Genomic DNA, 12,872 nt, shown 5'->3' on the forward strand with positions numbered 1-12,872 from the left:
GACGTAAAGAACCCAGCCTGAAACATGGTGCCCACTGGGTATTCAAAGAATCTCATTCATTTCTCCCACTGGGTATTCAAAGAATCTCATTCATTTCTCCCAATGGAAAATAAGCAGAAATTCGCCCCTCCATGATAACTCCCAGCACTTTACAGTTTATAAGGCATCTGCCATTCTTTCATCTTATTCTCACAACAGCGTAGGTAAGGTAGAACATTTTCTCTTATTGCTCCCATTTTGTAGATGAGAAAACTGAGTCTTAGGGAAGTTACAAGACTTACTCAAGGGCACACAGGTCTGGTTGAACCTAAAATCTATGACTCTTCTTTTCCAACTCTGGGGAGTTCTGGGGGGAATGCACTTGGCCCCTCGGGATGATCCATGTAAACCCCCAGAGGGGCCCCAAAAGGAGTATTTGAGGAGCAGGAAGGGCAGCAGATGCAGCAGCACCAACCACTGGGAGTGGAGAGGGGCTCAGTTCTTACTTACTCCCCTCCCCGCCCGGGGCGATGACAGGGTGCCGAGGAGACCCCATCTGCCCAGGACTTCCTCACTAGAGTCCCGTCTCCGCCGAGGTCCTGACCCCACTGAGGCCTCCTCCAGCCCCGCCCAGGAGGATGCTCTTGGGGGGATCTGCAGAGCACCAAGTGTCTGAACCCTCCTTCTCTTGGATGGATTAGTCACACCCAAGAGCAAGGCAACCACCAGGTTTGTTCCCTGGTTCCTCTGGAAGGATCAGCTACCTGAAAATCCACACACACACGGTATTGCTCGTAAGTTTCCAACCATCAAGGGTTACATTACAAAACTCTGTTCAATAGTTCCACATCTGTGATCTCCTTGAATCTTCCCTGTTACCCTGCAGGGGGCCATCATTATCCTATTTTACGGATGAGAGAAGTGAGGCTTATTAGCAAGGTTACGTGATTTCTCCAACGCCCCACAGCTGATAGCTGATGGAGTTGGGAGCAGGAAGGGCAAAGATTCAAACCAAGAGTCTATGAGTTCCAGCACCCATGCTCTCAGGCCCTGCAGTTTGGAGGTCTCTGTAGAGACTCTGCTTAGGGAACTAATAATCGGAGTCAACCTTGGGAAATGCTACTCGGCCCCTTCTTGGAGATTCACAATGTACCCAAGGCTATGAAAGGCCCACAGAAACCCTACCCAGACAAAACCTGTCAAATGAGGCGTAACCCAAAGCTTCTCAGCAATTGCATTTTAAAGATTCATCTCACACTCACATCAGTGCATGCATCTGTAAGGAGGTCTGTCTCAGCACTGGCCATAAAAACAGAAAACCCTAAATGTCCAATGACAAGAGAATTAATGAGAGCACACGCCTAAGGTGGAATACTTTTATAAGCCATTAAACATGTACATTAGATCTGCATTTACTGACATGAGAGGAGGCCCAGGACAAACTTCGAGTGAAAACAGCAGCATGACCCCATTTAGGTAAAACGATCTCTCTACAAATATGCATGTGTGGGTACAATGAAAGAGAGAAAGAACATTTAAAAATAGTAATAATGATGGTGCCTTGGTGGTAAGATTTCAAGGGTTTACTGCCTTCTTACACACTGTCTGAAATGTCTGCAAAGAGCTTGGATAAAATGTAAGAAATGATTTGCCAGGCAAATAGCCAGAAGGGACTGGTCCCTTTCTTGAAACATATAAATCCTTACCCAAAGCATCAGTCACATGGCACTGTGGGCTCTTGGGAGAAATCTTGGGGTGATGATGCTAGACAGTTTCCGAGGATCGTAGTTAGGACAGGTACGTCTGCTCCAGCACCCTTGAAAGCACTGGGGAAGCTAAGGTCTCAGGTGGTTGAAGGGACTGTCCCCAGGCCCTGGGATTCCCCTCACTCTACGGATGACGCACCCAGGCTGACCCTGCCGGGACCCCAGGACACAGCTGTGCTCGTGGCTCACATACCCGCTTCTGGCAGGACTGGCGGATGTCCTCCATCTCCTCCTCCGTGTCCTCTCGGTCCTTCTGGTGCATCTGCTTCATCCGCTCAATCTCCAGCTCAAACCGCTGGCGGAGCTGGGGGCGGCAAGGACAGCGCGTGAGGGTGGCCCACACCATCCACGTCGTCCTTAGCATTTCGGCTGCATTTTTCATTTTGGGACCGCATGGATGAGAGTCAAGTCATCCCCCCCACCTCGCCCCAGGCACCCAGGGAGGTCAGAAATGGTAGGTAAATAGCCCAAACACTGCCTCTATCCCTTCTGTGGTCATAACGTCACTAATCAATCATACTCTTTGCCACTGCGTTTAGATATCATTTTGGAATCCTTCTCAACACTCTCAGGATGAAACAAATTTGTCATCCCTGGAGCAGGCATCAGGGAAGTTCTTCTAGATGGGCGGATAGGTGGGTGAATGGATGGTAGAATAAAAGTTTACTTATGGGGCTTCCCTGGTGGCGCAGTGGTTGAGAGTCCGCCTGCCGATGCAGGGGACACGGGTTCGTGCCCCGGTCCGGGAAGATCCCGCATGCCGCGGAGCGGCTGGGCCCATGAGCCATGGTCGCTGTGCCTGCGTGACTGGAGCCTGTGCTCCGCAACGGGAGAGGCCACAACAGTGAGAGGCCCGCGTACCGCAAAAAAAAAATTAAAAAAAAGTTTACTTATGAAGACAGGAAACCCTGGAGAGGGAGATGACTTGCCCAAGATGCTACCTTGACAATTCACTTTGCCTCTGATTAGTTACCTTGCTCTGTGGAAAACAGCCTTCTTAAGATACATTTGTGATAGTTAGATGAGATGACATATAAAACACGTAGCACAACGCCTGGCACAAAAAGATTACGTTTTCTTTCCCCATTATTTTGAAAACAGAGTAAGGATTGGCCCCTCCCTTCCCAGAAGCCTGACATAACCAAGAACTGTGTTCCCATTAAGGAGATGAGGCTTTTCAGTGAGAGCCTCCACCACCTGCTCAGGGCAGGAGAAGAGCTGCGTGTGATGTTTACGCCGTGCCACCTTACATAAAGGCTCTAGAACTGGACGCAGAAGGCATGGGACCCAATTCTAGTTCAAGAGTTTACTTTCTTGATTTGCATAATTCAGAGACTGATCCAAGCTCTTGCGTGTCAAGTTTTGTGGCATATTAGAATTACCTGGTGCCTTTTTTAAAAAAAATGTCAATTCCAGGGCTTCACTCTAGACCTATTGGGTCAGAATCTCCAGGATACGGGCCTCAGGAACCTATACTGTCAAGCTTTCATTGATCTATCCTCTTCAATGCTGTTGGTCATGGGGCAGCATGGAACCCACCAGTGCAGAGGGGCAGACTGTAGAAACTACAACGTCCTGACCATTTGCTACTCTGCCCTGGCACCTCACAGCAAGCTTTCATGAGGCTACAATTGCTGCCTCTCTAACATGGACATGCAGTCGAAAAAAGACAACTGTGGTCTTTCCCAACATTGATATTCTCTACTACATAGGACTGTGGCGAAGAGGAAGAAGAATGGTGTGCATCAGAGCCCCTGTTGTAGTTCCCGGCAGAAAGCAGGCTCGCTTTAAATGCCAACTTCCTTCCCTGCCTCCTTTAAAATGACAGAGGTCATGGGAAGGTAATCCAAAATGAGGAGCATTTAAAGCAAGTAAACGTAATATTTCTTTTTCATTTTTTTCCTAGCCTCTTGGACACTCCTGACATCTGCAGTACCATTTATGTCAAGCTTATATGAGTTAACATAAAATTTCCTGGAAAAAGTGCTATGTTGTAATCAGTAAATATCTCCTGGATGTCTACAACAGCCCAGTGCAGTGTGAGGTGATGGGTGAAGCTGAAGATGGATGAAAGGGTTGAGTCAGCTTCGCCTCCTGTGTAAGCTGACGGGGGGTACTGGGAAGCTGCATTCAGCCTCGGGTCCCTGAGGTCACCGTAGCACATTTCTGCTTCCGAGCACCGAGTGGTCCCCTGGTGGCATTTTCAAGAGGTAACACAACTTTCCAAAGTGCTCACTCTACTCTTGACTCTGGGTTGCTTTGTGACACTGTTCCACCCTCTACGTCCCAGAACAACCTGCACAGATATCCCACCTCCTTCACGAACCTTCACAGATTCACAGCTGGGGTTGGGGGGAGGCTAGGGGGTTGACAAGGCTCCGACTTCATTGTACAGATGAGGAGACTAAAATCTAGAGAAAACAGGGGGCTCGCCTAACATCACACAGACCCCATCTGCATGTGATCATCTCGCAGTTCCTTAAATGCCACGTGACTCCCCTGCCTCGAGGCCTTTGCAGTGGCTGTTCCCCCTGCCTGGAACTCTCCTCGTCAGCCACCTCAGACTCATCCTTCAGCTTTCAGCTTCAGTAAATATCACTTCCTCCAGGAAGTCTTCCCTGACTGTTCCAAACCTGCTCCCCAAACCAGATTCTGCAAGTTAAACCTTCCCATAACACTCAGCATAACTATAACCTTCAGCAGAGTGGAGACCACATTCGTCTTGCTTACAGCTGCGTCCCTAGCATCCACCCTGTGCCTGGCACACAGTAGGTGCTTAATAAATATGGGTTTGACTGAGTAAAGATGCTGTTTTCTGAACCACTCCAGACTGTCCCTCCACGCCTGCCACATCCATGTCTCAATACTCAGCAGACTCCATCCCAATGGAGGGGGGATAAGTGAGAAGCAAGGGCCAGCACCCCAGCCTCCCCCCGACCGCCCCCACTCCCTCACCCCACTTCACCAGAGCAGCTCAGTTTATTTGCTTTTACGTATTCATGCTGCCTGGTCAGATGTTCTTGAAAAAGGAGTTCCAACCTTAAAACCATTTCAACATAATTACCCCTTATGAAATCTCACATGAGAAATTTTTTTAGAACTAAGCATCAAGAAAAGCCTTGCTTCCCCTTGAAAGCCCAGCTTGTTTTTATCTTGGGGATGATAAAAAAAGCATGGAACTCACATTTCCTTTTTCCCTCTGGCCACCAGGAATTTTAGAGCTAAACCTATTAAGTGTGTAAGATCGTATGTTCTGCGTGTCTGCTTATTAATTGACCACCCCACCGTTCCTTAGCACCGGTTTTAATTTGTGTTTTTCTGGTTTGGCTTGTTTTATTTATTTTTCTGTTTTATTATGCATACATCTTATAAGCTGCCTCGAATTCTTTGGGGAATGAGTTGGCATATAAACAAACAAGCCGACAAAATATTCCTCAGGTGCTTCGTTGAGGGGGCTGGTACAAGAGAATTGGATTCCTGCCTTATTCCCCTCAGTTATTTTGCATTTTCCAAAGATCGGGGCTCCCATCTCCCTGGAGGCTGTGCACAGCACAGGTAGCCGAGGCGCTGTGGAGTCAGATGGCGCAGGCTCCAAATCCCGTCCCTGAGCCTCAGTTTCCACATCCATAAAGTAGGGTAATACTAATATCTCAGCATATAAATTTCTTGTGGAGATTGATGAGGTGAGATGTGAGGAGAGCTTAGGGCTGAGTCTGGTACACAGACAGCGCTCAATAAACACCAGATATTGGGTCAACAGTTATTTAATGAGTACCAACTATGCACCGGCCTCATTCCAGGCTCTGGGGATGCCCTGATAAGCGAGATCAACCAAAACGTCCTCCTGTTTCCCTGAAGCTTATATCCTAATGGGGGAGAGAAGCACTGAGCACACTTTTTAAAGCACTATGGCATATGATGGCAGGTGCTATGAAGGAGAACCAAATGGCTAAGGAGCGGCGTGGAGGTGGGGTTGTTTGCAAGAAGGAGACCAGGGCAAGCTTCTCGGAGGAGCTGACACTGACGCTTGCAGGATGGCAGGAGGGGGGCTACATCATGAAAGGTCTGAACGTCAGACCTAGGGGGCTGAGGTGCTCTGGGGTACTAGGGAGCCACAGAAGGATGACGAGCAGTTGAGTGAGGCGCTTATGTCGTATTTTGACAACAGCCTTCTGCACTGGAGTCAGCATGGGGCAGGGCATCGCCCCGGACAGGACCTTCCTACCTGCTCCAGCTGCTTGATGGTGTTTTCCTGCTGGGTGTGGATTTTCTCTTGCTCGAGGGCGCTGGATTCCAGCTTCCAGAGCCTCTCCTTCAAGCCCGCAATGCAATTCTCCGCCAGAGAGGGTGACCCCAGCAGCTCCTGCTTCTGGGCCTGCAGCATCTCCACCTCCTGCTTCAGCTGCAAGGTTTCTTGCTCCTTTCCCTACAGAGACAAGGTGGGCAGAGATCCGAAGTCACGTGACCATACTCCTGCTCCCCCGGGACACCTCTACAACCTGCGGGAGGGCGCTTTCCACTGTTCAGTGCATGTCATCTCCACTGCCATCTCCACCTGGATCTCGCGGCCCCCCGCCGCGCCCCCTGTAGGACACCAAGGGCCCCTCCCTGGCACAGCTCAGACAGGCTGGGGTGGGGAGTTTGTGGGAAGCAGCGCCCTTGCCCCTAGAGCTAGACCTCAAAGCACAAACAGGAGGTGTTTGCCCCATTTGAAAGCTGTGTACCTGCCAAGGGTGGGCCTGAGATGTTGGAGCAGGGAAGCCAAGTGGCCAGGCATGACTCTTCCAGGTTAGAAAGTCAGCTCCAGGGTGAAAGAAGTTTGGGCTACATCATGAAGGAGCTGCCCGCCAGGCTAAGAGGTGCAGAGGTTCTCCCAGAGTAACAGGGAGCCACAGCAGGCCTTGAGGAGCAGCTGAGGGAGGTGCCTGCGTCATATTTTAATCAAATCCCTCTGCACTGGCACCTGCAGGGGACAGGGCACTGCCCCTAGCTGGGTCTAGAGCTAACTCATCCTGAGCACGCCTCTCCCCGCTCCCAGGTGGGCAGCTCGGAAGGCAGGCAGGTGACTGGAGCAAGATCCCGAGGGACGTGGAGCTAGGGAGGCCTGCTTATCCATCACCTGCCACCCACGCTTTGCTGATTCAGGCGCGCTGGGCTCCAGTGACGCCGCCGGCACTGGCCGACCAGGACGGCCACACGCAGAGCTCTCGCCCCGCACCATCTGCTGCAGGCGTGCGAGGGAGGGGTTTCCTGAGACCCAGCAACCAAGAGCCAGGGGGCGCTGTGCCCCCGCCCCTCACCTTCAGCTGCTGCTGAAGCTTGCCCAGCTCGCACCGGACGCTGGTGTTCTCCTGGGCGACTTTCTCTCGGAGGCCCTTCTCAAACACGGACTCTCCCAGGGCCTGGGCCAGCTGCGTGTCAAACCTGTCAGAGCAGAACGTGGGTCACGGCCCCGAGGCGGGTGTGCCTGGGCCGGGGGTGGGGGAGGGAAGGCGGGTGCTGGAGGGAGGCAGTTAGCTTGCTGAGAACCGCTAGGGACAGAAAGAGAATTAAATGATAGAGGGTTTGTGGATGTGGGGTAGGAATCCTGAACACCAGAGGGCAACGCTGAGGGTTTATAGTTTCCACAAAAATACCGGACACTTATTTAAAATGTGATAAAAACATATACACAAAAATAAAAATAGAATAAAACTATACAAATAGAGAATAAGAACAAAAAACATATAGATATACAGAAAAAACTAACCTATCAGGTTTGCTGACATACGCCAAGGACCTTTAATTCTACAAGGCCCAGGTTTGGCATCTAATATCCATTGACTGGTCCATGAATGTACTTATCGGCACAAACAAGGGATATTCAACATTTCATATTGTGCATGATACTGTGGGGCTCGTGCACTCATTAGCCATATTAGAGCACGGTTATTACTGATAGAACGCTGGACAGTTATACATACCATCTTGTCTTCATTTGGTTCCTAAGCAGAACACACAGAGACTGGACAGTCCTATGGGGGCCGTTGGGGAATCAGGAAGTACCTACTTTGGAGCGCACCTGCCCCTCCACGATGGTGACCACTAGGTGGGAAGCGCTTCCTGGACTGGACATCATTCCACTCATCAGCCTCTGTCCCTATCACAGGCGAGGAAACTGGCAGAGGCTCTGATAAGCCTCAATAAGATGTGACTTTGGTCACTTGCCCTCAGCCCACACAGAAAGGCCACGTGCTCCAGGGAACTGGGTGTGGCCAGAATGGCTGAACTGGGCATGGGATTTTGTCCTTGGTGAGAAGAAGATCTCCCTTGTTACAAGATTATCCAATGCCCCTTGGATGGTCATTCAAAGCCTCAAGACTCCTGAAAGAGCCAACTATAGGTCATATGAGGGGGGCCTACTGTTGGAAGGGCCCAGAGGCTTTCTGATTGGCTGTTGGTGACATCATTCAAGAGGCACTATTGGCTGCCTCTGAAATGGCCACACTGTGATGATGATAATGGTCCAGCAGTCCCAAAGTGCCGGGCTCTGAGCTGGGATCCATGGGGTCCTTGTAACAATTCAGTAAGAAACACATTATAACCATTTCATACAAGAGAAAGCTGAAGTTCAGAGAGGTGAGTGATTCAGCCACAATCCCAAAGTGGGTTTGAGCCAGCTTCTCTGCTGATGTAGCTGGTCCCCCATCTACCTGTTCACGCCCTGGAACAGGAAGGAAAGACACTGGGGGCCAGACAGTGATGGATGTCTTAAAGGAGTCCTTACTGGGCCACCTGATGCCTAAGAAGGCCTCCAACAGACCCTAACTTTTGGAACGCACTGACCGACGAACTGCCTGAGGCCAGAGGGACTCACACCCTTCACCCCACTAGGAGCGGGCTGGGGGTCCAACCTCCCGTGGCTCCAGCACAGGCCTTTTCCCTGTGGAAGCAGCCGGGGAGCTCCATCAGCCCTCGGAACTGAGCTCTGTGACCCATGAGTAACCATGGCAACAAGAAGCCAAACTCAAATGGAGCCGTTCTGGGCCACTCTGAACTTAGAAGCCAAGGTGGGGCAGGGAACTCTATCAGCACGGAGACATCACTGCCTCCAGAGCCCAGCAAACTAAGGAGGCAGCTGCATCTACACTTCGATCAAGCTTAAAGAGGTGGGAGAGAGTAACACTAGCTTCTAGATCTCTCCCTCACTATAGGCATTCTGCCTGAATCTCCACCGTTAGACAGAGACCTCTACTCCCTTCTGGGCTCCCTGCTAAAGTGCCAGCCCACCTAGAAAGGTAATGGCTGCTATTTGCAATGAGCATCAAAACATAAATTAACTTCTGCTGAGATACGGTAATGGAGTACAGAGCATGACAGGGCAGGTAAGTCTTAAGAAGAAGAAATGTAAGTATGATGAAATGGCGACTTTCCCGGTGGCCATCACGGGGAGGTTCTTGAGGACCTGGAATGAAGGATTCTGTCCAAGGGGGACGATCACAGGGAAGACCAGAGAGATGGAATTTTCTGGCTGCATAAACTCCAAGGGCAGAACCCTGGCCCCTGCCACCCATCAGAAATCTGAAACCCCCTCATAAGGCCTCTCGGAAGTGGAACCCACAGATAAGGGCCAGAACTGTCACAGCTGGCAGAAACCTGAGGGGCGATGGAGTCTCACTTCTCAATTTACAGATGGGGGTCTGTCAGAGCCACTCTTCAGCACCAGGTGGCCTGCTGAAGTCCAAGGACGGCTCTGAAACATCAGTCACTGTCTGGCCCACACAGGTAGTGTCACTTGACAAGGTCACCCAGGAAATGACCAAGGTGGGACTAAGCCATTCTCCCCACTGCAAGGACAGGGTTTAGCCAGAGCATCCACGGGAAGGTGGAGAAGGAAACAGAGTCAGCTACCAGCAAGAGGAGAAGAAACTTCTCTCATTCTGGGGGGGCACTAATAACACCCCAAAGAGCTTCTTTCTTTTCCCCCCCAAATGAAGGAACCAGCTCAGGAAAGCTCAAAGGTGAATGAGAGAAACAATATTTAATGCAGATCGAGTTCAAGACCTGTGCCAGTCGCATGGAAATATAACTCAGCTTGCTACCTGGTGGAAATAGGCAACCTCGGCAAAACCACATCCTGGCACACATAGCAAGGTTTTTCTGTATTTTTATCCTGGACCTTCTCAAAGAGGCTGTATTTCATCTATTTGCCTCCTAGGAAGTTTCCATTAGGGCTTATCTGGCTCAGAACAAGACCCCTGCACACCTTTACCCTCACCAGGTGAGCTGAAGAACTTTGGACACAGCCAAGGAGTCCAGGGATGAAGCTGAGGTTGCACGTAAGGAGGCCTGTGAGTGTAAACCCGGGCTCCTGGTCTAGGCTCCACCCACCTAGACCAGGAAAGCAAGCACGGGAACCAGTGTGCAGATTCAAGACTGGCATCTTGTTTGTGCACAAAGCCCAGTCCCTGCCAGAACTGCTCGCGTGAGCTGAGAGTCTAAACTTCAAATGAAAAGGGCACTGACTGAAGTTTTTGGCCTCCTCACCATTTTCAACAGTGAGAACAGGAACCAGACCCTAGTCCTGCGGGATCTACCAACTGTTATCATCTAGTCTTCACCACAAGGGAGGCGCTCCACCTAAGGAGAAGAATCAGGCTGAGAAGGGTTGAATGACTTGTCCGAGGTCACACAACTAGCAAGAGGCCCAGCTGGGACTTGAACCAGCACTTGCACCCCTAACCACCAGGCCAGGCTGTCTTTGGCCTCCACAATGAACTCTACACTTGATAAGTGGGGATGCGGAGGCCCAGAGGGGCCAAGAAAGTTCCCCAAGCTCACATGGTCAGTTGGTAATAGAGCTGAGACTGGGTAACAGAAAGGAATTATTTCTTGCTAGATTCTTGGGAGAACCATATAGGAATGTGTGAGGGGAGAGAGAGGAAAATTAGAGCAGAACAAGGATGGTAGGCTCCATGGATGAAGAGCCCTGACTGAAGTGGAGGGGTCTGGAAGAATCCGGAGACCCCAGAAGACCCCAGCACCCAGGTGATGACGTGGAACGCGACTCACTTCTTCTGCTTCTTCTCTAGCTCATGGTTTCGGCTCTGCTGGTTCTCCAGCAGGAAGTGGGTGTCCTGCAGGTCGGAGGTCAGATGGTAGCACTTCCTCTTCAGCTGCTGGGCCATCCTCCTGGCCCCCTCGTAAGCACTCTGCAGCTCCCCAAGCTGTGGGAGGAGCAGAACTAATCAGCCACCTCTGTCAGCACCGAACTGCCCCCTACTTCCTAGGTCAAGTAGCTGCTGTTTCCAGTGTGAGTGTAATGGGAAGAGAATAGGTACGGGGGCTGGAACGACCCTGTCCTGACCACTTTTCACCTGTGCCACCGTGAGGAAGCTACTTCTCTGAGCTTCAGTTTGCTCAGGGATAAAACGGGGGGCGGGAGTGTCTATCATTCTCTTAGGGTTTTTAATTTTCCTCAATAATCCTCCTGCCAGTGTGCCCACAGATCCTTTACGTGCCCTGCCTCAACTTGACAGCCCCTTAAGGACTATGCATAATTGATAACCACATCAGTGGGCATAATCCGGCGAGACGCATGCGCATCAGCCATGAAGCAGCCCAAACGGCACATGGAGAAAATGTGACCAGGAAACCCCTGAGACAGGCTCCAAAGGTCAGGGCGGTAACTGGCGCTTGAGATGGGCTGACTTCCACGGGGACACGCGCTGCTGGAAACAAACAGGAAAGCCACGGCACTTGCATCTCCTCCAGGAAACACCCTCCCAAATGTCCTAGTTTAGATCTGGGAGAGAGGGCAACTCAGCACACTCGCTTTGAAGAAATGGCCTCATTAAAGAATTGCTTTAAATAAGCAAAACGCTGAGTTAATGAAGCCTGTGATTCTAAATTCAGTATTTGAAGGCAAATGGGATGTTTTCATATATTCTGCTGCTCAGAAAAAGGTTGCACTTCTATTACTTTTTAATGTAGCATGAGTATCCCTCCTTCCTTGGGGAGGCTGACCCGACTTTATAATTTGTTATAGAAAGAACTGGGCTGTTCCCCTGTGGCTGCCCCTCACTGGTTATCTATGTCTTCTGAGCATCATGATACAATGTCCAGCTTGGAAGTGACCCCTAAAACCATCTCCAGAGAGCCTCACTTCCACTGTGTATAAAATCCTGTGTGATCTCATCCTGGCCCACCTCTGCAAGTTGATTCCATGATACTTTGCTCTCACAATGAGGAGATATATATCTATATATACATAAAATAGCAGGACAGGAAATATGACAACTCTTATTGTGCTAACCTCTAATGGGGACACCAGGAAGTACGCAGATAATCACAACACGGCATGATGAGGCTTACATCGGAAAAATAATTCAGGGGCACCCAACCCAATGTGTCAGGGAAGACTTTCTGGAGGGAAGGACATTTAAGCTGAGACCTTAAGGTTAGTTGGAGATATCTAGGTAGGGAAAGAAAGTGTTCTAGGAAAAGGAAACAGCATATGCAAAGGCCCAGAGGTGAGAAAGAATAAAGCTTTTTGGAAGGAGGGGGGGAAAAAAAAGGGAATGGAACAGAATAGAGAGTCCAGAAAAAGACCCAAAGAAATACAGTCAGTCAATCTTTTACAAAGAGGCAAATGCTATACAGTGAAGCAAAGACAATCTTTTCGACAAATGGTGCTGAAACAAGTGGTCATCCACGTGCCAAAAAAAATGAATCTAGACACAGATTTTACACAAAAATGAACTTAAAATGGATCACAGACGTAAATGTAAAATGCAAAACTATAAAGCTCCTGGAAGATAACATAGGAGAAAACCTTGATGACCTTGGATTTGGCAAATGACTTTTTAGATATGACACCAAAGGCACAACCCATGAAAGAAAGAATTTATAAGCTGGACTTTATTAAAACTAAAAATTTCTGCTCGGCAAAAGACATTATCAAGAGAATGGAAAACCACTGACAGGAAGAAAATATTTGCAAAAGACATATCTGATAAAGAACTTACCCAAAATATACAAGGAACTCTTAAAATCCAATGATTACAAAACAAACAACTCAAATAAAAACAGGCCAAAGACCTTAACAGACACTTCACCAAAGAAGGTTACTGATGGCAAATAAGAATA

General features: G+C 49.6%; 1 protein-coding gene across 1 annotated transcript in view; it reads right to left on the reverse strand.

Annotated features, from left to right (window-relative positions):
- The window catches only part of MYO18B (myosin XVIIIB), a 221,992-nt gene that overhangs the window by 96,613 nt on the left and 112,507 nt on the right, over positions 1-12,872 (reverse strand). The window contains exons 28-31 of the mRNA XM_079941940.1: positions 10,797-10,951; positions 7,046-7,169; positions 5,971-6,171; positions 1,939-2,049 (exon numbers count right to left, since the gene is read on the reverse strand). Of these exons, the coding sequence (XP_079798066.1) occupies positions 1,939-2,049; positions 5,971-6,171; positions 7,046-7,169; positions 10,797-10,951 (591 nt within the window). The remainder of the gene's footprint in view (positions 1-1,938; positions 2,050-5,970; positions 6,172-7,045; positions 7,170-10,796; positions 10,952-12,872) is intronic.

The sequence above is a fragment of the Stenella coeruleoalba genome (genome assembly GCF_951394435.1).
Source record: "Stenella coeruleoalba genome assembly, chromosome: 14".
NCBI lineage: Eukaryota > Metazoa > Chordata > Mammalia > Artiodactyla > Delphinidae > Stenella > Stenella coeruleoalba.